This window comes from Notolepis coatsorum (assembly GCF_963971535.1).
Source record: "Notolepis coatsorum genome assembly, chromosome: 1".
Taxonomy (NCBI): Eukaryota; Metazoa; Chordata; class Actinopteri; order Aulopiformes; family Paralepididae; genus Notolepis; species Notolepis coatsorum.
Genome location: NC_140165.1, coordinates 249650860 through 249677434, shown reverse-complemented (window position 1 = coordinate 249677434; position 26575 = coordinate 249650860). Strand labels below are relative to the sequence as shown.

General features: G+C 41.9%; 1 protein-coding gene across 1 annotated transcript in view; it reads right to left on the bottom strand.

Moving 5' to 3' along the window:
• Window positions 1-446: 446 nt before the first annotated feature.
• pcyt1ab (phosphate cytidylyltransferase 1A, choline b) overlaps window positions 447-26575 on the bottom strand; it is a 56236-nt gene continuing 30107 nt past the window's right edge. Inside the window, exons 7-9 of the mRNA XM_084334264.1 lie at window positions 23278-23420; window positions 21140-21328; window positions 447-5554 (exon numbers count right to left, since the gene is read on the bottom strand). Coding sequence (XP_084190390.1) covers window positions 5294-5554; window positions 21140-21328; window positions 23278-23420 — 593 coding nt within the window. The 3' untranslated portion in view covers window positions 447-5293. The remainder of the gene's footprint in view (window positions 5555-21139; window positions 21329-23277; window positions 23421-26575) is intronic.

The following is a 26575-nucleotide window of genomic DNA, read 5'->3' as shown; positions in this document are numbered from 1 at the left end:
CACTGAAGCTCACTAGTAAGTACACTGAAGCTCACTAGTAAGTACACTGAAGCCACTGAAGCTCACTAGTAAGTACACTGAAGCTCACTAGTAAGTACACAGAATCTCACTAGTAAGTACACTGAAGCTCACTAGTAAGTACACATAATCTCACTAGTAAGTACACTGAAGCTCACTAGTAAGTACACAGAAGCTCACTAGTAAGTACACTGAAGCTCACTAGTAAGTACACAGAATCTCACTAGTAAGTACACTGAAGCTCACTAGTAAGTACACAGAATCTCACTAGTAAGTACACTGAAGCTCACTAGTAAGTACACTGAAGCTCACTAGTAAGTACACTGAAGCTCACTAGTAAGTACACTGAAGCTCAATAGCACTAGTAAGTACACTGAAGCTCAGTAGTAAGTACACTGAAGCTCAGTAGTAAGTACACTGAAGCTCACTAGTAAGTACACAGAATCTCACTAGTAAGTACACTGAAGCTCACTAGTAAGTACACTGAAGCTCAATAGCACTAGTAAGTACACTGAAGCTCAGTAGTAAGTACACTGAAGCTCACTAGTAAGTACACAGAGAGGGTTTGTGAATATGGCCCGTTGTCTACTTCTAATGTCTTAGAATACACTAATGTTCGTGCTTCTTGGCTGGACTGAAATGGCTCTCCAGTTTGGACAGGTTCCTTAAAGCATTACGTCCACCTCGACTGCCTCGAAAAAAAAGTCACTAAATGATCACGTCTAAAGGCTCATCAGAACTCCCGATCAGACAGAGATAGAAAGGACAAAACTAAAACGCAATACACTTAAATAATGTATAGCGACACACTATTACTTAATAATATTTAAGTATCTATACGTGTACGGCTACTAAACGTGTATCTGCACGGCGCACGCATACCAAAAACAGGAGGTGCAGGAGTACATCCCTGTCGTGAGCCCCAACAATCAAAGCCCTACTTAACTAGTAGTTTTCAGAGAGAATGAGAGGAAGGAACAATGTACTCTCTGACATCTCATCCCCCCCTTTAATCAAAAGAGAAAATAAATGTATTAACTAACATAAGCATTGTAACAATAAGAACATCATCCCTACACAAGATGAGGCTACTGGCTGTGTTGTTCTGCTAGTACCAGACAATGTGAGTAGAATAATACAGACAGGAAAATAAAATAATCAACCTACACATCAAACAGGAAAATCACCTTTGGATCACAATAAAAATGGAACACTCCAACATTTTGAGAAACACACTTATTTGCCATCTTCCCCAGAGTCGGACAAGAAGATTGATATCAATTTCATTACCGTGTGTTTTTTGGATTTGTCGGATGTTTTATTTCTTCACTTTTGACGGAGCTACTGGACAGACGGATGAAACCCGATATCAGTCTTCTTGTCCGTCTCCAGGGGAAGATGGCAAATAAGTATATTTCCCAAAAGGTCTGAATATTCCTTTAACAATTAGAAAAGTGAAGAAAGAAAACACTTTGAAAATAACTGTACTGACGTGGCGACTAGAGGCTGAAGCCAGGCGTGGGGGGGCTTACCACCCCCCCACCCTACCCCCCGACCTGTCCCTGCTCCCCCAGGAGAAAGAGAAACGGGGTTAAAGCCCCGTCTTTGTCTGGGGATAAAGGAGCAGACGGCTGTTACGAGTTCTTTGTCAGTACTCTCCCTGCAGCGTCGCTACCCATCTCACCGACCACATCTTTCTACCGTCTCCGCTCTATACCTTCAACGTTGATTTCCGAGAACTCCTGTTCCGCTTTTGACAGAATACAGGACTTTGATTAGATCTCGTACAAAAAAAAGAATAAATAACATAATTGATTTGTCTTGAGACTTCATCGCACGACCAAAAGTGTGCAAATAGAGTCAACAAGGTGGATTACTTGTTTGAGTGACTGTGAGCAATCAATAAGTAATCTTTAAGTGCTGAACTATTGCTTGATTATCATCAGTTGTACAACATTCCAACATATTAAGTGCTCCGTGTTTCCGATTGTATTGCCATTGTTCTGTTCTCACCAGATAACCGTCTGAGAACTCCACAGACGGTACTGTAACTGTATCTGGGTGGTTACTGGAGCGTAACAGAATAAATTATCATGTTGTTGTCGTGTTTTAAACAGCCTCCTCTCCAGTGACCTTGTCGTCCCATTCAGATATCGGAGCCTCTGGATTATGATGCGTAATGATGAAGCCTTGCGACGAAGAACCGCGTTAAGTCTCTTTGTGCAAGAAAGAAAGAAATACAGTTCATGTGTTCGCAGCCGTGTAACCTTAAGTACATTTGAATACATCGCTCGTCTGTAAACCTAAAGGGGACATATTATGGAAGTCTGGAGGAAGATGACACATGTACTCCATGCTGTTTGGCCACAGGGGCCGACGTCTTCAGATTAACAAGCCTAAGCAAACTGTTCAGAGTTACTGCCCTTGGTGATGTCACAAGGGAGACATGTGCAATACATTAACTTTTTGTAAATGTAACCAGATTGTAAATTAGTTTACTCTGCTACAGAAATAAACGTACTTAAAGGGCCACTCTTACTTTGAGACTCAAGATGTTTCTGTGATCCTGTTGTGATCCTTACAGTTTTCTTTGTATTTTCGCGAGCAGATCCTACTGAAAGGTGTATTCCAGGCTAGAAGCAGATCCTACTGAAAGGTGTATTCCAGGCTAGAAGCAGATCCTACTGAAAGGTGTATTCCAGGCTAGAAGCAGATCCTACTGAAAGGTGTATTCCAGTCTAGAAGCAGATCCTACTGAAAGGTGTATTCCAGGCTAGAAGCAGATCCTTGATTGATTGATTGAAAACTTTATTTAAGCCTTATGGTCTAAGGCTTTTCTTAATCATAAATCGATCAATAGAGACCGTATTAGATCCCCAATTATCATATCATGGGGTATCATTGGAAAGCCACACTCATTGGCTACAACCCTGTGCAAAGATTTTCGAGATCGCCAAATGATTGACGGAGCTAGAGCCCCGGGAGGTAATGTGTACTTTTGCATACTTTGGGGCACGCCTCACATATCGGCATGTAACTCGAGAACCGCTGAATGGATTTTGTCAACTGAAAAGGCAATCGACAGGCAACAAATAGGGCTTTAATTCTATCTATATATTGTATTAAAAGAAATGCACACCCGAGCCACTAGAGGTCGGCAAAGAATCGTCCACATGTGGGCCCTTGGATGTTAAGAGATTAATGTTTTTAAATATTTTCTTTTTGTAGCCAAGAGTAAAGACCATAACCATATCAAAAACAGTAGTCAAATTGTATATTTTCATTTTTACCGATGTTTTATACGATTTATCGGAAATACGAATTTATCGGAAAATGCTAATTATCGTAAAAAGCGCAAGGAAATGACTAAATCCAGATTCAACCCTGCCATTGGAAAGAGGAGCATTTTCCCTATCCATAGATGTATGATTTGGCCATAATAAGGTCAAGTTCAAGGTCAAATATGAATTTATAATTCAAATGGATTATCATTCATTACTGTATCTACAAATCCTTCCGTTTAATCATCTTCCCACGGTTCATTTGCTTAGATTTTTTCTACACATGATCTCAATAAGGTGGTGAATGAGCTCAGTGAGCATTTTCTCGTGCCCCGCAGATTTAACATGATCAAAGATGCAAAAATCATAAATCATAATTTATATTCTCCTTTTCTTCATTACAATTTACTCAGCCTAGTAACAGACACAATATTTCTGACACTGGAAATATATACCCCCAGGTCCCTAGATGTTCCTAGATACCAAGAACATGCAAATTGACCTTGCAGAAGTGGAGCAATCTTCCATTTACTTAGGCATGTACCTTTAGGCAAAATACAGCCTACAGCTTAACAGGTTAACAGATTGCAGAATGGGTACAATACAGTACAGCTCAATACACACAATTGTTAAGGGGATGCAGACCAGAGAAAGACGTTCATCTTGTTTACATCAGGGTCCTCCATTTTCAATTAATCATAATCCTACTGAAAGGTGTATTCCAGGCTAGAAGCAGATCCTACTGAAAGGTGTATCCAGGTGTCTGGAAGCGACTCAGACGATGTATTGATCACTGGAGCAGGACGTTAGAACTCAACAACATCATGACATGAACTCTGACCTCCTCTGACCTCCTCACTACAAGCAGACACCTCCCGTCTACATTCACTCACGGAAGCTCCACCGCCAGCCTTCCTAAACTACTACCTGAAGAGTTCTACTATACTGAGAGAGTCTGGGTCCCAGGGTGACAGGTTTACCTTTCTCTACTAACGATCCAGGGCTGAACAGGGGCTGAACAGGTTTAAAGGACTGAACAGGAGCTGAACAGGTTTAAGGGGCTGAACAGGTTTAAAGGACTAAACAGGGGCTGAACAGGTCTAAAGGACTGAACAGGGACTGAACAGGTTTAAAGGACTGAACAGGGACTGAACAGGTCTAAAGGACTGAACAGGGGCTGAACAGGTCTAAAGGACTGAACAGGTCTAAAGGACTGAACAGGTCTAAAGGACTGAACAGGTCTAAAGGACTGAACAAGTCTAAAGGACTGAACAGGGACTGAACAGGTCTAAAGGACTGAACAGGTCTAAAGGACTGAACAGGTCTAAAGGACTGAACAGGGGCTGAACAGGTTTGAGGGGCTGAACAGGTTGAGGGGCTGAACAGGTTTGAGGGGCTGAACAGGGGCTGAACAGGTTTAAGGGTCTGAACAGGTCTAAGGGGCTGAACAGGTTTGAGGGGCTGAACAGGTCTAAGGGTCTTTCTTTTAGCCAGCAGCGCTCAACAGATACCTGAGGGAAGAGTCTAGTGGCTAGTGTTGCTAAGAGACTGCTCTTTACACAAAACGTTTACTTATTTTTTTTCTTTCTTTTTTAATTACTTCTAGCGCTTTGGAACTTGGACCACTAAAAACGCGCTCATCTCTCAAAGCGATAGAGCAGCGTTTCCATGGAGACAAACTGGGAAAAAGAAACCAGCGCTGAAGAGTCAGGTCTGACTGGAGGACACAGGAAAGGGGAAAGTCCCCCATTATATACTGTATATATAAGGAAGGTCCCCCATTATATACTGTATATATAAGGAAGGTCCCCCATTATATATATACAGTAAGTATATAAGGAAAATCCCCCATTATATATATATATACAGTATGTCTTGTTCTGAACCCGTCCCTGAAACACAGCAGTCTGAATGAGCCCCTCGCCTACTAAACCCTGCACCATATCAGACACTACAGAGAGGAGAGGATGGATGGAGAGAGGGAGGTCAAGTCTCTATGAGGAGGTGAAGGGAGTGAGTGAGTGGGTGAGTGGGTGAGGGAGGGAGGAGGTGGAGGGAGGCTCGTCGTCCAGGTCCTCTTCGTCCTCGCTGATGCCGTGGTGGAGGGAGGAGGAGGAGAGAGGAGAGGTCTTGTTGAAGAAGGGCAGTCTGAAGGTGGGGGAGGGGGAGCGCTCTCGGACGGGACTGCTGTTGGGGCTCTGCCTGGGACTGATGGCCTGCAGCATCCTGCCCTTACCCTCCTTCAACATGTGTTTCTAGAGAGAGAGGAGGGAGACAGAGAGAGAGGGGAGAGAGGAGGGGGGGGGAGAGACAGTCTGGAATAAAACCTGATCTCTCAGAATTCCATAACATTAAGGGCGGCTGGGTGGCGCATTGGACTAAGCGCTCGTCACCAACGCGAGAGACACTGGTATCGAATCCGGCTGTCAGCGTTGCCTCCGGCTTGGCCGGCCGTCATACTGGCTCAATTGGCAGAGTCAGCGGGAGGGAAGCCGGTGGGTGGTTTATTTGGATCCCCATTAGCCACAGCAGTGCTGGGGCTATTCTTCCTGGGGTCCATAACACGTCAAATACAGTTACAGACTTATACACTCACAACATTCACATGTCATACAGACAATTAAAACAACAATAAAAACTCCTAATCAAATTCATAATACAATACAATAATATATATGTCTTATGAATTCATAATACAATACAATAATACCTACTCATAATTCATTCATAATACAATACAGCATAATATTCTATTTAGCTTTTACATACATTATCTATGTTCATATCAGCCAATTATACAATCTTTTAATAATATATCCCTATCAGACACATGCCTTTTCATCTATATATACCTCTATCTCTTTATCAGACACATACATTTTCATTTACGTACACACTATCTATTAGGGAATGTCAATTTCTTTGGTTGAAAATGTTGTTTTACCACGATTTTGAAACGACATTTACTATTCTCCTGCTTAACATGTCTGGGAAGAGAGTTCTATTCCTGCATACCACGGAACATGACAGTTCGCTTCATTGCATTCGACCTCACTTTTGGAAGTGTAAAACCTTGTGCAGAAGCATGTCTGGTGGAATGGTTGTGTCTGTCAAGACTTATAGATAAATTGTTATATAAAATTGAGGGGATCTTTGTAACAAGAATATTCCTAGTGAATACAAGGAGTGAGCAGAGTAACTTATGTTTGACAAGTAACCAAGTTAAACAACTGTGCATCACTGCAACATTCGTTCTGTACTCACAGCGAAGCGCTATACGTGCTGCTTTGTTTTGTACCATTTGCAATTTTTTCAGTTTATTCGTCGTTACATTCAACCATACTGCAGGACAATAGTCAAGATTTGACTAAACCAGAGCTTGAATTACCTGTTTGATAGAATTTAGTGGTAACAAATGAGCACATCTTTTAACAACAGAAATCCCTCTTCCCATTTTCACTACTATATTGTTTATATGGTGTGACCATGACAATTTACTGTCTAATGTTACTCCTAGGAGTTTAGTCTCCTGGACTTGATTAATTACCACATCACTTATCAAAAGTTTCAAGACTGGGTTCGTTCTTAGAGTATGGTTTGAACCGAAAATGATGCTACTTGTCTTTGATATGTTTAGAACTAGTTTGTTATTCTTTATCCATTCCATCACTGATTGCAACTCTGCCTTTAGGACCGTATTTAATTCATTGGCTGTAGAGGCTGATGTGTAAATCGTTGAATCATCCGCATACATAGAAATATAGGACTTATTTAGGACAAGAGGCATGTCATTTGTAAATATGGTGTAGAGCAAAGGCCCAAGTCAACTTCCTTGGGGTACTCCACACCTTACCGTTTTAACTTCTGAGTAACTCCCATTAAAAAAAACTATTTGTTTCCGGTTTGCTAAATAAGTTTGAATCCAAGATAATGCAGATGAGGAGAAACCGTAACATTCAAGTTTTTTTAAGTAAGAATTTGCGATCTATGATGTTGAATTCTGCAGTAAAATCAAGCAAGACAGCGCCAACCATTTTATTTTTTTATCTATCTCTATCAGCCAATCATCAGTCATTTGTGTTAAAGCAGTCACTGTTGAATGTCCTTCACGATATGCATGTTGAAAATCAGTGGTGTGTTCAAAGAAAAGTAGCATTTAATCTTTTCACTTACTATTCTTTCCATCAGTTTACTTAAAACTGGCAGTAAACTTATGGGACGACTATTAGATCCTGAGAATGGCAATTTCAAAAATGTTGGCAGTGGTATTACTTTGGCAGTTTTCCACTGTTGCGGATACAAACATTCACTAAAAGATTGATTTATAATATGACAGATAGCAGGGGCAATTAAATCAGGGACCAATTTCAGAAGTTTCCCGTCAAGACCGTCAACACCTGGTGGTTTGTTTTTAGTGGTACTTAACATATGTTCTACATTACTTAGTCACAATCAAAAATAAATTTTTTATCTTTCATTATTTTATTCTTTATTAATAAATAAGATTTTTCATTATCTATTGTTTGCATATTATTCCTTAAATTATCTACTTTTCCAATAAAATAATTGTTAATATGATTAGCAATCTCAACTGGTATTCTGGTCATTGTAAACAGTCGGTCAGGTCGGTCAGGGCGCCTGCACAGCAAGGGAGGGAGATGGTGAGGGTAGTGTGACCTCCCACACGTTACACTTCACCAATGAGAGTCCTCGCTGCCAGGTGAAAAGAGGCCGCTGGCTGTCTCCTATGTCTCGGAGGAAGCATCTGATGGACTTCAGGGCTCCCTAGACTGACCAGTCGGGGGCACATGCGAGCAACGACCAGGAAGGGGAGGGGGGAATTGGCATAACGACTAAATTGGGATGGGAGGAAAACAGAAAAACAGGAGAAAAAGTGGAGAAAAAAAAATTATTCCATAACATTCTAGAAATGCCACGACTACTGAGAATCCTACATCAGTTTGTAAAACAGATGCCAGCCACCAGCCAAAGGCTTTGTGTCCACCGGAGACGTTTTTTTCAAGGCGGACCGATTTGAAAAGCAAAAATATGCATGCTCAGAGCGTTTTCAGAGCGTTTTTCCAGTCATGCCGGGAGCGTTTATTGTTACGTCATCTGTGTCACGATCGCCGCGTCATTAGTAGGAGGCGGAGCTACTCCAGAAGTTCGGGCCAAGCATGTTGCATCGCCAAAATGCAGACCCATCAACTAACGTTACAGGGAGACCATCAGATTCAGCCCGGCTGAATTGCTCTGCATTTGTCTGAGGTGAGTAGCTAAACTTGAACATTGTCTCTTCGTTAACCTTTTCACTGCCACACGACAGCAGGTTAACCTGTCGTGTGGCAGGGAAAGGGTTAATAAACATGATGATAGTTTAGTGTCGAGCTAGCTAACGTTACTAAACTTATCACTAACGTAGCTACCTAGCTAAGCTAACGTGGTTAGCTAGCTATCAATAACGTAGCTTAGTTAGATACCATCATTCCACACAAAGCAGCCAAGTCTTTCTTATCAAGTGCGGCTAACTTTGAAAATGTAATCAATATCAATAGACTAGCTAGCTAAACGGTATCACTATTGTATTGTACCAATTCTGCAATCTGTTAATAAAGTTTTCAATCGATCAATCACTAGCTAGCTAGCTAACGTTACTAAACTATATATTGATTGATTGAAAACTTTTAACAGATTGCAGAATGGGTACAATACAGACCAGAGAAAGACTTTTGTCTTGTTTACATCAGGGTCCCCCATTTTAAATTCATCATAACATCTATGACATACACAACATACAGATATACAGTACTGTTACATCCAGACATTTATGACATACAGGATATACAGACAACTCTGTCTAGACAGTTTCTAAAAGAGAATATATACATTTGAGGGGGGAGGAAACTGTACATTGAACTGTACATAACTATCAATAGACTAGCTAGCTATTTGTCTGTATCTCTGTCTAGATAGATGCATGATTATCTATTGATAGTCTGTGTGTTATATCAATTCAATATTGCCAGAGACAATTGCACTGCTACTGTACTTGCTTGGCAACATTGTAACAAAATGCAGTCATGTCAATAAAGCATTATTGAATTGTATTGACAAGAAAAAAACTTTTTTGGTAATCCAGACAGTTCCCATACCTAATAATTGGCTGTCTGTCTAGATAGGCAAGTAGATAGATGCATTAGCTATTTATTTGGCAGGTACCTGTCATTAGCTATTTATTTGGCAGGTACCTGTCAAACTGGAGACTCTTTCCACTCCATCGCCTTCAGCTACAGAGTGGGGTTCTGCACTGTAGCCCGGATTTTGCGTAGTGTGTGTGAGGCTATGGGAGTGTATGGTCTCCGACTACATGCCTGTACCAGCGGCTGAAGCCTGGAGGAAGATTGCGGGGGACTACGAGAGGCTCTGGGCATTCCCCGACTGAGGGGCCTGCTGCCTCCTCTTAATAATATTATTAATATCCATAACATAATATTTTAAGTTTACCTGAGTTAACCATATGGAGAATAGTCAAGTAGTAATACATTACACTAGGGTATGTTTTAAACATTTGTTTACCAGCTTGCTACACCTAGGTAAACGGCAATCTAACATCAACCTAAGATAATACGAACTGACAGTGTTGGCTAACTGACAGTTAGTAGCTAACGTTAGCCTGGATGTCCCCCGCACTACAACTGTGCCAGCAGAGTCGCAGGGTGCAGTGCAGAGCACCCCCAGGGGACAATGCCTCCAGAGAAGCAGCTGCAGTGAGAGACCTCTTCACCAGCTACTTCTCCTCTCCAGACGGTCTGGTGCCTTGGCAGGACAGCATCCTCTGAGCCCTACAACCACCCATACTGCTGCATCACCAGCAATCATAACCCAAAGGCTCTTTTAAGAACCACCTACTTCCTCAGAAAAAGCAAACCATTTCATGAATACTTATTAAATATTGCCAAAATGTGTTTGTAATTTTATAACCATTTTACATTTCTGGCACAGGCTCTGTTAAATGGGTATGTATAAACAGATATAACTGAATATATTTAATTGATTAACATTACTGTGTACTCTAGTCTAGTACATTTTCACCACGGGCACGATTGTCAGGCTCTTGTGCAGTGTCTGCCCTTATGTTCCATAGTAAAACATTTAAAATGCAGTGTGGCAATACATTTTTTATTGTTGAACTGATTGCCAGCAGGCAAGAAAACAAGTAAAAACTGATCCGTATTTGAAAATATTAGAATAGAAAACAAGTGAAAAATTATTCCTATTTGAAATATTAGGAAAGAACAAGTAAAAACTGAATCATATTTACAAGTGAGAACATGTTTAAATAAAAGGAAAATGTCTACATCTCTGGAAAATCACTTGTTGAAAGCACATTCAAACTTGCGCCTTCTTTTGATTAGACCAGACTAATGTTCATCCTCATCAGTGTCTTTTGCCAAGGTAGACTGAGGGGCTGTAAGGTAAAGTAAGGTCATAAATCACAGGGTTGTCGAACAAGTTACAGCCTCTCCTCTGCCATGTTTGTTGATCTTTAGTCCTGCGGCTCCGCCACTTGCTAGATTTTGATTGGTCGGTCGAAAAAAGGAGCGACGCCCCTCTCCAAAAGTTGAACTAGTTTCAACTTTAGGCGCTGGGAGCGCTCCGCCCAAAAACGCTGGCCGCCGAGAGCGCTAAAACGCGAGGTGCAGCGCTGGGAAAAGGAGCGCGCCTGTCGCGTCTGTAGCATAGACATTTATGACAGAAAGGAGCCGACAACTCATAAAACGTCCCCGGTCGACACGGGCCCAAATGCTGTTAATCGGGGTGACAGTGTCTCAGGAAGTAGAGAGCAAGCTAGCTAGAGCACCACACGTGAAGAAATTAGGAAAAGCAGTTGTCGAGACAGTGACTCGTCAGATAAAAAAGAAAAAAAACATTTCTTGATTCAGAACAATTAACAAAACATTCAATGTGAATGGTTGATTTGAATTTCAAGGACTTAACACTTTCAGTGCCACGGGTCTGGTGCCCCGGAACCCCGTTGTGTGCCAGCCTTAACACTTTCAGCGCCAGCAGGGAGTGCCCCAGAACCTCCTTGCGTGCCGGTCTTAACACATCCACCGCCGGAAACGCTTTAAAACGTTATTGCCTGCCATGCTTTGACCGCCAGACCACGCTGTACAGCGATATTGAGATCAATATTTAATTTTTTTGGCCATGGCATTCATAATTCATATATACACCTCCGGCGCTGCAGCTGGACCCTACGGCTCAATACAACGACGGCTCAATACCGCCGCCTGGTGGATGGTCGGACAAGTTACACTGGTAAACAGGATATGGCTACTGTGCGTCGATTAAATTCATCCGGCCGTCAGATATTGTCGCAAAGGCTCCCGACAGACACTATGTACATAATGGATCGCTTTATAAACTTAATAATCGATATGATTTCGGCGTTTATTGCGACATACAAACCGGAAATGGACCTAGGCGATCGACGTCCTATATCTGGGATCTTTCACCGCCAGTCTCATTGACGCACGGTAAGAGGACGCTGATGCTATTTTCAGCCCAATTGTTTATTCATTTCACTGCAAACCGATCTGATCAATATATCACCCATACTACATAAAGCATTTACTGACGATCACGGATCACGCATGATGACGCATAACGTATAAGATCATATACAGTTGAATTTTTTAATATAGCATGTATCGGGAATAAACGGCAATTGATAATCTATATATGCGTTTATGCCTATAACTCACGTTCTATGAATTACTGCAGAAAACGATAAAAACACTTATATTCTAGAAGGTATTTTTGTATGAATCTATTAATGAAAAAGTATAACGTTCCTACATCCTGAACGATCATCGATGTTGAATGGGCCATAGTAATGTCAATTTAGCAATACAATTTAAAAAGTTATAGCCCTGCAAAGAAGGTGAACATCTCCATAGGCTTAGAGTGGTGGCAGACTGGCTATATTGATGGATATAACCAGTGGCAGGGAATGTGTTAAGAGGGCTGATTTTGCGATATTTCATGATTTCCGCAGATCGATTTCTATATTCTATATTTTAGCTATGTGGAAATGGTTCGGCTCATTTGACAAACACTAGTTGCTGTACAATACGCAAAAAAACGTTTGTTTATACATTCCTTCGTTCGTTCACAATTCCACGCTAAAAAAGGTAAACATTGGCCAAAAAAGACGCTAATTTCCTGGAAACGGAGTTATGAGGCATTTTCTGCAGCGAGCGCAAATCATATTTGCTCGTCTGAGACACATTATTCCAAATTCATAGGGTAAACACACACCACCTAGTGTTGTTTATCATTCATGAAATGCAATAGATATAATAGGGATATTTTTATTGATTACGTTGTATGCCTATATTTATTTTTACACTTTATATACAGCCTCAATGTCACACACTTACTGCATATATAGCTCAACATAGCGACAATATATAGGCATATACAACGTAAATCAAAATATCTATATAAAAAAGCAGCCATTTACCAAAATATCCCTATATCCTTTACTGCATTTCATAAATCATAAACACTAGGTGGTTGTTGTTATTTTCTAATTTCTATATTGTATATATTGCAATATATACAATATAGAAATATATATATGCAATATAGAAATTAGCAAAAACGACAAATTACGATTTGACGACAATTTTTTTTGACAGTACACAATATATAACCCATACTCAGCTGTTTGTGATGAATTTACCTGTGTACCATGGTGTAGTCGTCCAAAAGGTATTCTGACACTACCTGTATCCCCCCCCCCCCCTTTCCCATGCTGCTATGATGCCTGAATTTCCCCAAGGGGATCAATAAAGGAATATCTTATCTTATTTTTGCATTGCATTATAATGTATTCTGTATATTCTAATCTAAGACACACAAGTTATAAAAAAGCATTGCATTATATTATGTATTCTGTATATAATAAACACTTGACACTTGATGAAGTGGAAGAAATTTCTTTACTTCAGATAAAACGCCATTGAGTTTGTGCCTCAGAACACACATGTAAAGAACATTAGTTTTGACCTGGAAATATATATATATACACAATATATAAATTAGCAAAAACGACATACAATATATAACCATTAATGTACTGTTAGCTGTGTGCATTACATTTAGCAAGTGCACCATGGGTTCAACCCATACTCGGCACACAAGTTATAAAAAAGCATTGCATCATAATGTATTCTGTATATAAACACTTGACACTTGATGAAGTGGAAAAGATGTCTTCACTTCAGATAAAGCACCATTGGGTGTGTGCATCAGCACACATGTAAAGTGCATTCGTTTTGACCTAGCACAATGGCGGATCACCATTGAATGTGTGCATTTAGAACATTCACAGTAAATGTATTCATATATTCAAGTGCATTAGTTTCGACCTGGCAAAATGGCCGATAACCATTGCGTTTGTGCATCAGAACACATATTTACATGTAAAGTATGTTAGTTTTGACCTGATAAAATGGCAGATAAGTTGATAACCATTCAGTTTGTGCATAAGAACATATATTTACATGTAAAGTGTGTTAGTTAGTAAAGTGAGCCATATGTACTCTGTGAAAATATGTGAAAATGATCAGCAGCTAACACCAGGACAATGATGAACGGCATTGACAAGCGAGACCACCATTGCTACTCTGAAAGTGGACCAAGAATAGTGTTCCAAATATATCCATGTGCCAACACCTTTGTTCTGTACAAACAGTAATAACTATATTGTGAAATACTTACACTATTTACAAGACACTATACTACTATACAGGCTGCACGAATCCGCTTCAAGGCCCTTGACCTAGCATACCGTGCGGCAAAGGGAACCGCTCCCGCCTACCTCCGGTCAATGGTCTCCAACTACACACCCTCAAGACCCCTACGCTCTGCATCTTCTGGCCACCTCAGACCTACTCCTATCCGAGCTCCGGGAGGGTCATCAAGGAGAAGCCGCCTATTCTCAGTCCTTGCCCCACAATGGTGGAATGAACTACCCACCCCAGTTAGAACAGCCGAAACCCGTCCAATCTTTCGCCGTCGACTAAAGACACTTCTTCAACCATTATCTGAAATAAAAAAAATAAAATAAAATATATCTAACCCTAACTAACCTTACTGTCATGCACTTGTCCTAATAAACTAACCTACACTGTAGCACTCAACACTTTGATGAACATTGTTACTCAGCTGATAGAGTTGTACCCTTCCTGATGACTCAGCTAGCATAATCTCTCTTTGTGTGGTAGAGTGTGAAACACTCTTGATGCAGGGGGACTCCACACTTTGAGCAGTATGATCTGGTTTCCCGCCTAATGCCTTTTTGCTTACAGACCCGGCACATTCTCATGGGATGCTTCTTCTTTGGGGTGGGTACGTACTTCAGCATAGTATGTGTTTTTATGTTGCCATCCAACCTGCACTGCGGATCTGTCCTTGGGGCCCTGGGATCACGCTCCCTCCCACCTGCATCTGCCTCACCTGCCTTATCTGCCTCACCTGCATCTGCCGCACCTGCCTCACCTGCCACTGTCTGACCTGCATCTGCCTCATCAGTCAAGTCATTGATCACACCGATTTGGAACCGCATGAGTGTCTTGTACGGTCCTGTTGGGTGTCTGGCTCTGTACAGAACAAAGGCATTGGCCATGGCTATTTGAATCAAATAGACTACAAACTTCTTGGTCCACTTTGCAGTCTTCCTAATGTAAGGATAGTATGCAATATGTTGATCCAGTTTGTCCACTCCGTTCATTCATTCACATATTATATGAAACCATGCATGCCGGCTTCATTACTGCTTCCCAGCACCCAGCACTGCTTCCCAGCACCCTCAACGACTACAGGCCAGTCGCTCTGACGTCACACGTCATGAAGACGTTTGAGAGACTGGTCCTGCAACACCTCAAGCCCCTGGTGCATGACTCCCTCGACCCCCTGCAGTTTGCATACCAGGCAAACATCGGGGTGGAGGATGCCATCATCTACATGCTCCACAGAGCGTACACGCACCTGGAGAAGCCACGCAGCTCAGTGAGGATTATGTTCTTTGATTTCTCCAGCGCCTTCAACACCATCCAGCCGTCACTGCTAGCGGAGAAGCTCTCCGCGATGCAGCTGGAGCACGGCTTGGTGGCCTGGATCAAGGACCATCTCACTGAGAGGCCACAGTACGTCAGACTAAAGGACAGTCAGTCTGACATTCTGGTGAGCAACACCGGCGCCCCCCAAGGAACTGTGCTGTCACCCTTCCTCTTCACCCTCTACACCTCAGACTTCTGCCGCAACTCAAGCGGGTGCCACCTGCAGAAGTTCTCAGACGACTCCTCCATCGTAAGCTACATCACCGACGATGATGAGGAGGAGTACAGAGCCCTGGTGGAGAGCTTCATGGGGTGGAGCGACAGCAACCACCTCCAACTCAACACCAGTAAGACCAAGGAGCTGGTGGTGGACTTCCGGAGGGGCAAGAAGAGGCCCCCCCCGATTCCCATCTCCATCCGAGGGGTGGATGTGGAGATGGTGGACTCATACAAGTTCCTTGGGGTACACCTGAACAATAAACTGGACTGGTCGGACAACACAGAGGCCCTCTACAGGAAGGGACAGAGCAGGCTGTTCTTCCTGAGGAGACTCAGGTCCTTCAATGTGTGCAACAGACTGCTGCAGTCTTTTTACCAGTCTGTTGTGGCCAGCATCCTCTTCTATGCTGTGGCATGCTGGGGAGGCTACATCAACTCAAGGGACACCAACAAGCTCAACAAGCTGGTGAGGAAGGCTAGCTCCGTGGTGGGAGTCGAGCTACCTAGACTTGAGGTGATGGCAGAGAGGGGGATGATAAGGAAGCTGGCTGCCATCATGGAGAACCCCTACCACCCCCTCTACGACGAGCTAGTCAAGATGAGAAGCTCGTTCAGCCACAGACTCATTCCCCCCCCCGACACTCAACTAACCGCCTCGGACAGTCCTTCATACCAGCGGCCATCAGGCTCCACAACAGTGGGCAGCGACTAGCAGCCTCCAGGCTCCACAACAGGGGGCAGCGACAGCGACTGCTACCAGACATTGACCTGGGACTTATAGGAACCCAAGGAGGACAACCTACACTACCTTAGGCTTACTGCACCCTATGTGGATACTGTGATACTGTGATACTGTGAATAATGTATATTTCAGTGGATACCGTGATACTGTGAATAATGTATACTCAGTAGATAGTAAATTATAACACTACCTCATGCATACTGCACCTTATGTGACACTGTGAATAATGTGAATATTCCTCAGCTAGTCAGATAGTAAATTATATTGACCATATTGATCAAATTGTTTACACTGCCTGTGTTGTTTTTTACTACCTGTATACTGTGTTGTTTTACTACCTGTACCCCCCCCCCTCCCCCCCATGCTGCTATGATGCCTGAATTTCCCCAAGGGAATCAATAAAGGAATATCTTATCTTATCCCTCTCACTTGCACCTTTCCGCCAGACGCGTGATTCCACTAAAGTGTCCTGGTGAAAGCTGCTGATTATCTTGACAATCCTCTTGTCTCTCCAGGCAAGAACCATGACCCGTTTGTTGTGCAGGGCCAAGGTCTCGCCCACCGCAAGGTCAACATTGGTTAGCTGCTTTACCTGCTCCGGTTCTCCACGGTTCTTCCTCAAGGTACCGCAGACGTGGGTCCTGAACTGTAGGAGTCTGCCACCAAGTTGTACAAATTGTCCATGAACAGCTTGTAACCCTGGTCTGCGAGACGTCCTAGGAGCGCCACGACTGTGTCCTTGAGGTTCCCCGGGTTCCCACAATATGGCTGCAGTGCAAAGCAGTAACCAGTGCGAGATTCACAGAGCACATAATGACTTGATGCCATATTTGGTGGGCTTCAGGGGGTTGTACACTTTGAACGCTAAGCGTCCACGCCAGGCCAGCATCCCCTCATCTATGCTAATATTCTGGCTGGGCTGATAGAGCTCCTGGAAGCAGGTCACGAGGTAGTCTAGGACCGGGCGTACTTTGTACAGTTTATCAGCAATGTCTATCGTCTGGTTGTCACTGAAGTGTAGGAACCTCCAAATGAACTGAAATATATTGCGTGACATAAATGTTTTTCAGTTGACCAGTACATATACATCGCTGGCTTGTGATCGATCCCCGTCAGGAAGAGTATTCCCAAGAACCTCCATAGCTCTGCAACGGTGAGGTTACTCACCCGGTCGGGATCAATGAGGGCCATTGTCTGTTGCGCGTACCAGGCCATGTGAGCGGATCAGAGCGTGAGCGGCGCGGGGAGCGGAGCGGGCGGTTTTGACGTGAGCGAGGAGTGGGTTTTAAAATGGGTCGGCGCGACGTCCGGAGCGAGAGTTCTCCTCCGCTCCAATCCACTCCGGGCCGCTCAGACAGTGGTTTAACACTGATGTAATAATATACATGTAGTACAATGCCAAAGCAACAGATGGCGATGTACAAACATGAAGGCCATTTTCAACCAATGAGAATTGAGAAGGGTGAACCTGTGATATCCTGTTCAGGCTTTGTCACTCACAGGATGTTAGAAAAGTATCGACGCCATTGTTGTTGTCGTTAGCTTACATGCTAACGTTAATGGCAGCGACCATAGCATTGTGGCTCGGCTAACTATCATCGCTTAATAGAGCTAGTGAATGGATAAACAACGTTATTTAACATTGCAGAATGGGTACAATTACAATGCGGCTCAATACAAACAATTGTTAAGGGGCCCAGGGGGTGTAGACTGTTGTAGTTTGAGCTAATTTACACCATGCTCCAAAAAAAAAAAAAAAAATAAATAAAGCCGAGCGATCTGGCGCGGGGAGCGCTCGATTCAAGGTGAGCGGTGAGGGAGCGGAGAGCGACTTGGGGGCGGGGTCAACATGAGCGATTAGCGGAGCGGACCAAGCTTTAAAGAGCGAAGAGCGGATTTCTCGGCCGCGCCGATCCGCTCACGTGGCCTGGCGCGTACATGTTGGTTTGGAGCGCAATGTTACCCATGAACTGATCTGTGAGGAACAGACGCAAAAAGGCAAGGGGGCGGTCTGATGCGATGGTGGCCGCATCATGGAGTGGTCCAGGCTCTACATCGAAGTCAAGCTCTGTTGGTACGAAATTGCCAGAGATCCACTCATCCTGGCTCCCACTGGGAGCTGACCTGCTTCGCCGGCCTCTGCCCCGGCCTGTAAATTATGAAAATATTACAATAACTAACTAGTCTACCATGTACACCCTATACTGTAGACACACATTCATATAATACATAGTTAGAAACGTGCGTGAGTGAATGAGTCAGTGTGAGATAGTGACTTACCCCTCTTCTCTTACAAATTTTGTTTAAAGAACGAGAGGTGACGTATAATTTAAGAAGAACACTCAATTTGAAACAGCCTAGAGCTCGAACCACACTTAAAAGTATGTCAGTGTCAGTTAAAGGAGTGAAACTCTGGAACAATATACCGGATGAAATAAAAAACAGCAGGAGTATTTTTATGTTTAAAAATATGTTTAAAAACAGGGTTCTAGAATCCTATAGTAAAATTAAACCTACAATCTGTTTTTTTTTGTTTTTTTTCTACCATGAAACTCTGGTATTGCAGATGAATTTTAGATTTTCCTGTTGGCTTATGTTCTTTTCAGGAAAGTTTTTTGTTGATTGTTGATTTTTTTGTTTGTTTGTTTGTTTGTTTTATCTTGCACACTTTAACGTTTTTTTTTCTTTTCTGGATCGGTTTTTGTTGATTTTTGATTGTTGATTTATTTTTTTGTTTGTTATATTTTGAAAACTTTAACTTTAAAAAAAAAAATGTAATAGGTTGTAGGTTGCTCTATACGCATTCGGCTTCAAACCTATCCTTTTCGTTTGTTTATTTGTGAAAATGTTCGAAAAATTATTTGTTTATTTATTTGTAAACATTCAAAATAAAATAATTAATTCATTCATTCATTCATTCTTCCTAGTTGGGATTGTTTCCTCCTCATCTGCCTCCTCCTCCCCCTCTGCCTCAGAAGCTGGGCCTCTCTCTGAAATAACAAAAAGGAACGGTCAGCTTTGTCACAATGCATTTACAGTTATATCCTACATACAATGTAGGATGGTTACACACCATATCTAGAAACATTACACATACACTGCTCACCTAAAATCGGCGGCGTATTTGACAGTATAATGCAGTATAATGCAAATCTTAGAATACAATGAATATATAAAATAATAATATAATGTGCATCATGCATCGCTGTACTACGGCGCGTTCACAGTAAATGCAAATAAAATGTATGAATGTACGGGACAATCTACAACTATCCACATACGAGCCAAAAACACCAGAACGCGTTTTTGACAGTATGTAATATATAATATAGTAACTAGCAAATGACGATACACGGTATACAATATACACATTAGCTCGAAACGCATGCTGCAAACTCATCTACAAACATTTCGCACAGACGAGGAAATAACGACAAACCTCATTATTTTGACAGTATGTAATATATAATATACAATAGCAAATAACGAGACATTATTCAATATACAATCTAGCTTGAAACGCATGATACATCGCTGTAATGCGTTCAGACTAAACGCATGCACGTGCAAACATTTATTGAATTGAAATTATATTCAGTCTTACCTGGAAGCCACTCGTCCTCTGATACAACTTCGGGTGGGCCGTCGGAATCATCCGATGAGCTGGGTGCATTGGATGTCGTTTTAGCGACCCGCTTCCTCATGGTCCTGGCCGGAGGCGGAGGATGACTAGGCCCCGCACTCGGCCCCGCAATAGGCCGTAGAGGCTCACTGCTTGGGCCTGCTACCTGCGTTCCCGTGCCATGGACGAAAGGGAGTATTTTCATCTGGCGATACTTGTCCTTTGATCCAGATTTTGTCTTTCGGGTTCGCTTCATCGTGAATACCTACTCTCAACTATGACTATAAAAAAAGACTATAAAAAAACTACTAACAACTATAGTGTTACTATCTAACACGACTAAGCACTTGTCTAAAAGTGCTGCACTCTAAAAGTACTGTAACTACTATTACCTACAACTAAATACAAATATTACAAATAAAACAAATATATTATCACTACTACTAATGAAATACTAGGAAATACTATCAATGCTCAAAATCAAATCAAATCAAAACGCTAATCTCTCTCTATCTATCTCTCTCAATAACTGTATTCACTTGCTTGTAAGATCATGCAAAGACGCTGGGAGGTCGCTGCGTGTGTCCCGTTTAAAATACCAGGTGGGCAAGCCTTAACCTTTACTATCGACCAATCATAGCAGAGATCTATTATCTTTAGAATACTGCAGGTAAGGGCGATAACATTATACATGTGTTACAAACATAGGGAGAGACTGCCATCTAGTGGATTCGAGCAAAATTGCATCTCTAGGGGTTCATAATTGTGGCAGCAAGAGGCCCATTGGTCTCTAGTTTTATAAAAAAAAAAAAACGACAATTAGCGTCGTCTGCATTCAACGGTCGGGGCGAAATAACAACATAACACGTCGTCGGCACTCAAAGTGTTAAGCACCTTGTTAAAAGATTGGCTGTTTTCAAGGAATTCCAGGCCTCGACTTTTTTTCGTAAAAAACCAAGCACTTTAAGCACTTCAAGGACCTTGTGTGAACCCTGTGGTAAGGTTGTCTACATAGAGAGGTAAACAACCAGTATTTTGTCTGGTAGAATAACGAGAGCGTCGATGAAAACACTGTGGCTCAAACTGCACAAAGGCAGGAAATACTCATAATGTGAATGTTGCTTACCAGCGCCCCCTCTGGACCAAACATCTGGAGGAAGTTGCCGATGAACTCTCTGGACTTCTCCTCCCACTTCTGGATCAGGTCGATGCTCTTCTCCTCCACCTTCTGGACAAACTCCTTAGATCTCTCCTCCACGTCTCGCACCTTCTGCTTCACCTTGTCCACGCGCTCCTGGAGGTGGTACTTCTTCTCCTGGAGGAGACACAAGGCAAACAAGACAAGATAAGATATTCCTTTATTGATCCCCTTGGGGAAATTCAGGCATCATAGACCACTGCACTTCCGCGTTACATTGAGCTCATGGGAGTGAGAGCGGGGGGAGAAAATGAATGAATGTGGATGAGAGCCTTGACATTAAGTGGTTGTAGCTACGGCTGTGGTGGTGCTGGAGACATGATCCAATAGACTTTTATACGCCCGAGTCTCCTGAACACGGAGAGACCAATCCCAAGTCGATCGGCACTTTCTCGGCCGAGCTATAGTAACTTTCTCGCACCTACTTCCGAACTCTGCATGGACAGAGTCTCTCTGGATTGTCCAGAGATCTAGGTTTATCAATCTGCGCATCTGCGCATGCGGATTGATCCGCATTCATAAATTTTCTCCCCCTGCTCTCTCTTCCATGATTTCAGAATACCGGAAGTGTTGCGGTGGTCTATAGCAGCATGGGGGAGGGGGGAAGGGAGGTACAGGTATGGGCAGGGTAATAATAGAAGACATATAGGCAATACAATTATAGTACAGTAGAAAAGTAAAAAATAGGCAGTGTAAACAATAGAATTTAATCCGAATTCTGAATATATGCATATGAGCAAGTAGGCAGGGAAAATGGAGGGAAAACCACAGAAATTACCTTTTAGATTGTAATTCTACAATTTAACAATTAACAATTTAACCTTTATTTAACCAGGCAGGTCAATTAAGAACAAATTCTTATTTACCGGGTCCCATGGCCGGAGTTCTGAACCGGAAAGCAAACAGGGTCAAGAAACCAAACGGTTTTAATCCACAACATGCAGGCAGAATGGTTTCCCATCTCCAACACAGAACCCCTGTCCTCCAGCATTTCAGATGCTGCTATCACTTAGCACTAGGGATGTCCGATATTATCGGCCGACCGATATTATCGGCTGATATCGGCAGTAAAATGTGATATCGGAAAATATCGGTATCGGTTTAAAAACAAAAAAAAACAATAACAATATTTGTTATATATATATCCAGTGAAATTATTAGTTACCTGAAATTATTCAGTTTTTTGGACGGGGAAACCCTGCATATATCGGTATCGGTTGATATCGGTATCGGAAATTAAGAGTTGGACAATATCGGAATATCGGTATCGGTAAAAAAGCCAATATCGAGCATCCCTACTTAGCACTATTTTCTTGAAAATAAGCCAGTGTATTACTACGCGCTGGAGCCAGTTCACAGGTAACAAGGCCTATCAGCTGTTTTAAAATGCAAGGACGGCCATGGTGTTGTGTTAGAAATGCTTAACCCTTTGCCTGTATGTTGTGGATTAAAACTTTTTTTAACCCGTTTGCTGAAGCTTCCCGGGTCACTCAGAACCCGTACAGAACTCATTTCAACTTAATGTCCAAAGATCTGATCTATTCCTTTAATAACACAGAACATAAGGGCTGTACCGAATGTAATTTTTTAACATACGACGCTTCTATTATTTTATGATGTAATCCAAAATGTTTTCAAGTCAAACTAAATCCTCAATTTGATTAATCTTTTTTTAATTTCTTTTTTATTAAATCAACTTTTAATGAATATAACTCACCAGTTTCGTCAACATAAATAATCCAATAAGGGCACGGTTGGTACGAAGGTGATGGTGACGTCTTGATTAGATGGAGCGCTGAGTGACAAGCGGATGCAGATAGGCTACATCATTTACGGTATGATAAATGTTTTATTAAAAATGTTATGACAAGTCATATACTATAATATTAGTGTAGCCTAATCTTTATCTGCAACTGTAAAGAAAACCCCCATTGGTTTAAACAGAATGAATAAACATAAATAAAAAAAAAAGTGTTTAGAATTCGAATGTCAACATTATGAATGAAGCTTCGAACTATTCGGTACAGCCCTATTACTAACATTAATGAAACATTTAAAGCGCTCACGTTAATGAAGCTGACGTTGAGCTCCTTGGCGGTGTAGCCTCTCTGCAGGTTCCGCCTGACGTACACGTCGTAGTCGCGCACGATCCGTGTGATGATGTCAGAGGTGGAGATACCTTCTGTCCGCTGGGTGGGAGCGAACATGCCTGAGAGAGGAGGCGGGAAAACACTTATACTCACTAATACTCACTCACTAACACTTACACACTCAAACACTAATTAACACTTACACACTCACTAACTGACATTTACACTCACTAATACTCACTAACATTTACACACTCACTAACATTTACATACTCATTAATACGCACTAACCCTCACTAATAGGGATGGGAATCGAAAACCGGTTCCCGTTGGGAATAACAATAACGTTAGCGCCACGCATGTAGCCATAGCAGACTATTTGATTCCTTAAGGGCTCAAAATTGCCTGGGTTTTGGTCATATGCTCCCGAAATGCTCCCGCTGTTTGACTGTTTCTAAGTGCAGTGATTGAAAACTACTCGAATGCTTTAGTCATGCTTTAGTCATTAATTTAATTCGGGGCAACTTAACAGCCACGGAGCTAACGCTAGCTAATCAAGCTCATACAGACACAGAGAGAGATAACAGCTGATAGCAGGTAGTACAGGTACAAATACCAAAAAAAATTGTGTTGTGTAAACCTTGTACTCACATATAATAAGAGACAGAGGGTTGACTGTTTACTAGTAGGTAAGTCAGGAAGTACCGTGCAACATACAAACATGTCCGTGTAGCAACACGAGCCAATACCTTACAGGACAGGGGCGAGCGGGGACCAGGGAGGGAGTGTGTGTGTGTGTGTGTGTGTGTGTGCGTGTGTGTGTGTGTGTGTGCTGGTCTTCTGAAAGACCAGAGACAGAGAAGTCAGAGGAATAACGACCTGTTGAATGCAACTACGGTTCAATAGATTAAATGAGTTTAAGACATTGAACTGTAGTTACATTCAACAGGTCGTTATTCAATAGATTCAATTAGTTTAAGAATAAAAAGATGCAACAATTTTAATTTTTTTAAGAGAATCTCAAATACATTATTTTATTTAAGTGTAGGCTATAGTTACTTTTTTTTGTTTACAGTTTTTGTATTTTTCTGACATGGGGGCTCAACAATAAATTACAATGAGAAATGTCAAGATGCATGTTGTTATTCTAACCAGCTTAGTTCTGTTGCATTTCCAATTTATTTATTTAAATTATAAATTTAGCAGGGATCGATAAGGGAATCGATAAAGAATCGTATCGATAAGCAGAATCGATAATGGAATCGTATCGATAAAATCTTATCAATTCCCATCCCTACTCACTAACACTCACTAACACTCACTAACACCCACTAACACTCACATACTCATTAATATGCACTAACACTCACTACTAACACCAACTAACACTCACTAACACCCACTAACACTCACTAACATTTACACACTCACTAACATTTACATACTCATTAATACGCACTAACCCTCACTAACACCCACTAACACTCACTAACATTTACATACTCATTAATACGCACTAACCCTCACTAACCCTCACTAACACCCACTAACATTTACACACTCACTAACATTTACATACTCATTAACACTATGGTCGCCAAAAACGCTGTAGCACGTCTTTCCCCGCCAGGCTCATTCTGCCAAAGACTCCGTACCACGTCTTTGGTATCAATATTTCAAAAATCTGTGATCGAAATCATATTTCTCCCCCGGAGACTTGAGATCTACTGTTGATCCCCTCTCAACTCTCCAACGGTTCAAGAGCGCCATCTGGTGGCCGATCGGCAGATCGCCCAGAGCGGAAACAGGAAATGGAAGCTGGTGCTCATTTAAATTCGGTCCGATCACTCGGTAATAGTCCCAGGACTCGAGCTAGACACAACGGATAGCAATCCGTTACCAATAACTCGATAAACAACATGATTTGGACGTATATACTATTCATACAACCTGGAAATGGATCGCATATTTCTACATCCCATAATAGGAATATTTCTGTTCCACGCTCATCGCCCAACGCTATGAGGAAGCTACGGTAAGATTCAGCGTTATTTTTTAACGTGTTCGATACTAACTGCTCTAATGATCATATCACCCACACTAGATGAATCATCTAACGTTGTCCACGGAATTATAAACGACCCCCCCCCATCCGGTCAACATCAGATGATCAGTAGTAACTTCTAGAAGCACGTCCATTTGAAATTTTTTATCTCGCGCAGATTCCTATCAAATTGTATTTGATCATCAATATAATGCATTTGGGGCTATAAATCACTTTCTGGAGAAAGCTGCAGAGAACGATAAAAACACACTTATACTTTAGACCGTATTTTAGTATGAATATGTGAATGAAAAAGTATAACGTTGCTACACCCTGAACAATAGATACTTGACGTTGAATAGGCCATAGTAATGTCAATTTAGCAATACAATTTAAAAAGTTATAGCCCTGCAAAGAAGGTAAACATCCCCATAGACAAATAGAGCTGGCGGAGGATGGTATATTAAGAATATAAGCCTGGCAACCAAAGTGTTAATACGCACTAACCCTCACTAACACCCACTAACACTCACTAACATTTACACACTCACTAACATTTACATACTCATTAATATGCACTAACACTCACTACTAACACCAACTAACACTCACTAACACTCACTAACACCCACTAACATTTACACACTCACTAACATTTACATACTCATTAATACGCACTAACCCTCACTAACACCCACTAACACTCACTAACATTTACATACTCATTAATACGTACTAACCCTCACTAACACCCACTAACATTTACACACTCACTAACACCCACTAACACTCACTAACACTCACATACTCATTAATATGCACTAACACTCACTACTAACACCAACTAACACCCACTAACCCTCACTAACACTCACTAACAGGCCACTAACACTTACTAACACCCACTAACACCCACTAACACTCACTAACAATTACATACTCACCAACACTCACTAACACCCACTAACCCTCACTAACATTTACACACTCACTAACACCCACTAACACTCACTACTAACCAGGCCTGTACGCTGCGACGAGATCGTCGCAAATTGCCCCCTAATTTGGCCGGTGCGAATGAAAAATTATATCTACTCGCAAGCTTCATTCGCATTTCACTACACTAACATTAGCCTACAACCAGGGCTGTACAGGCGACATAATGTTGCGGTTGTAATTTCATTAGACAGACCAGCGCGGACATTTAATAACATGCAATTTAATTGACAC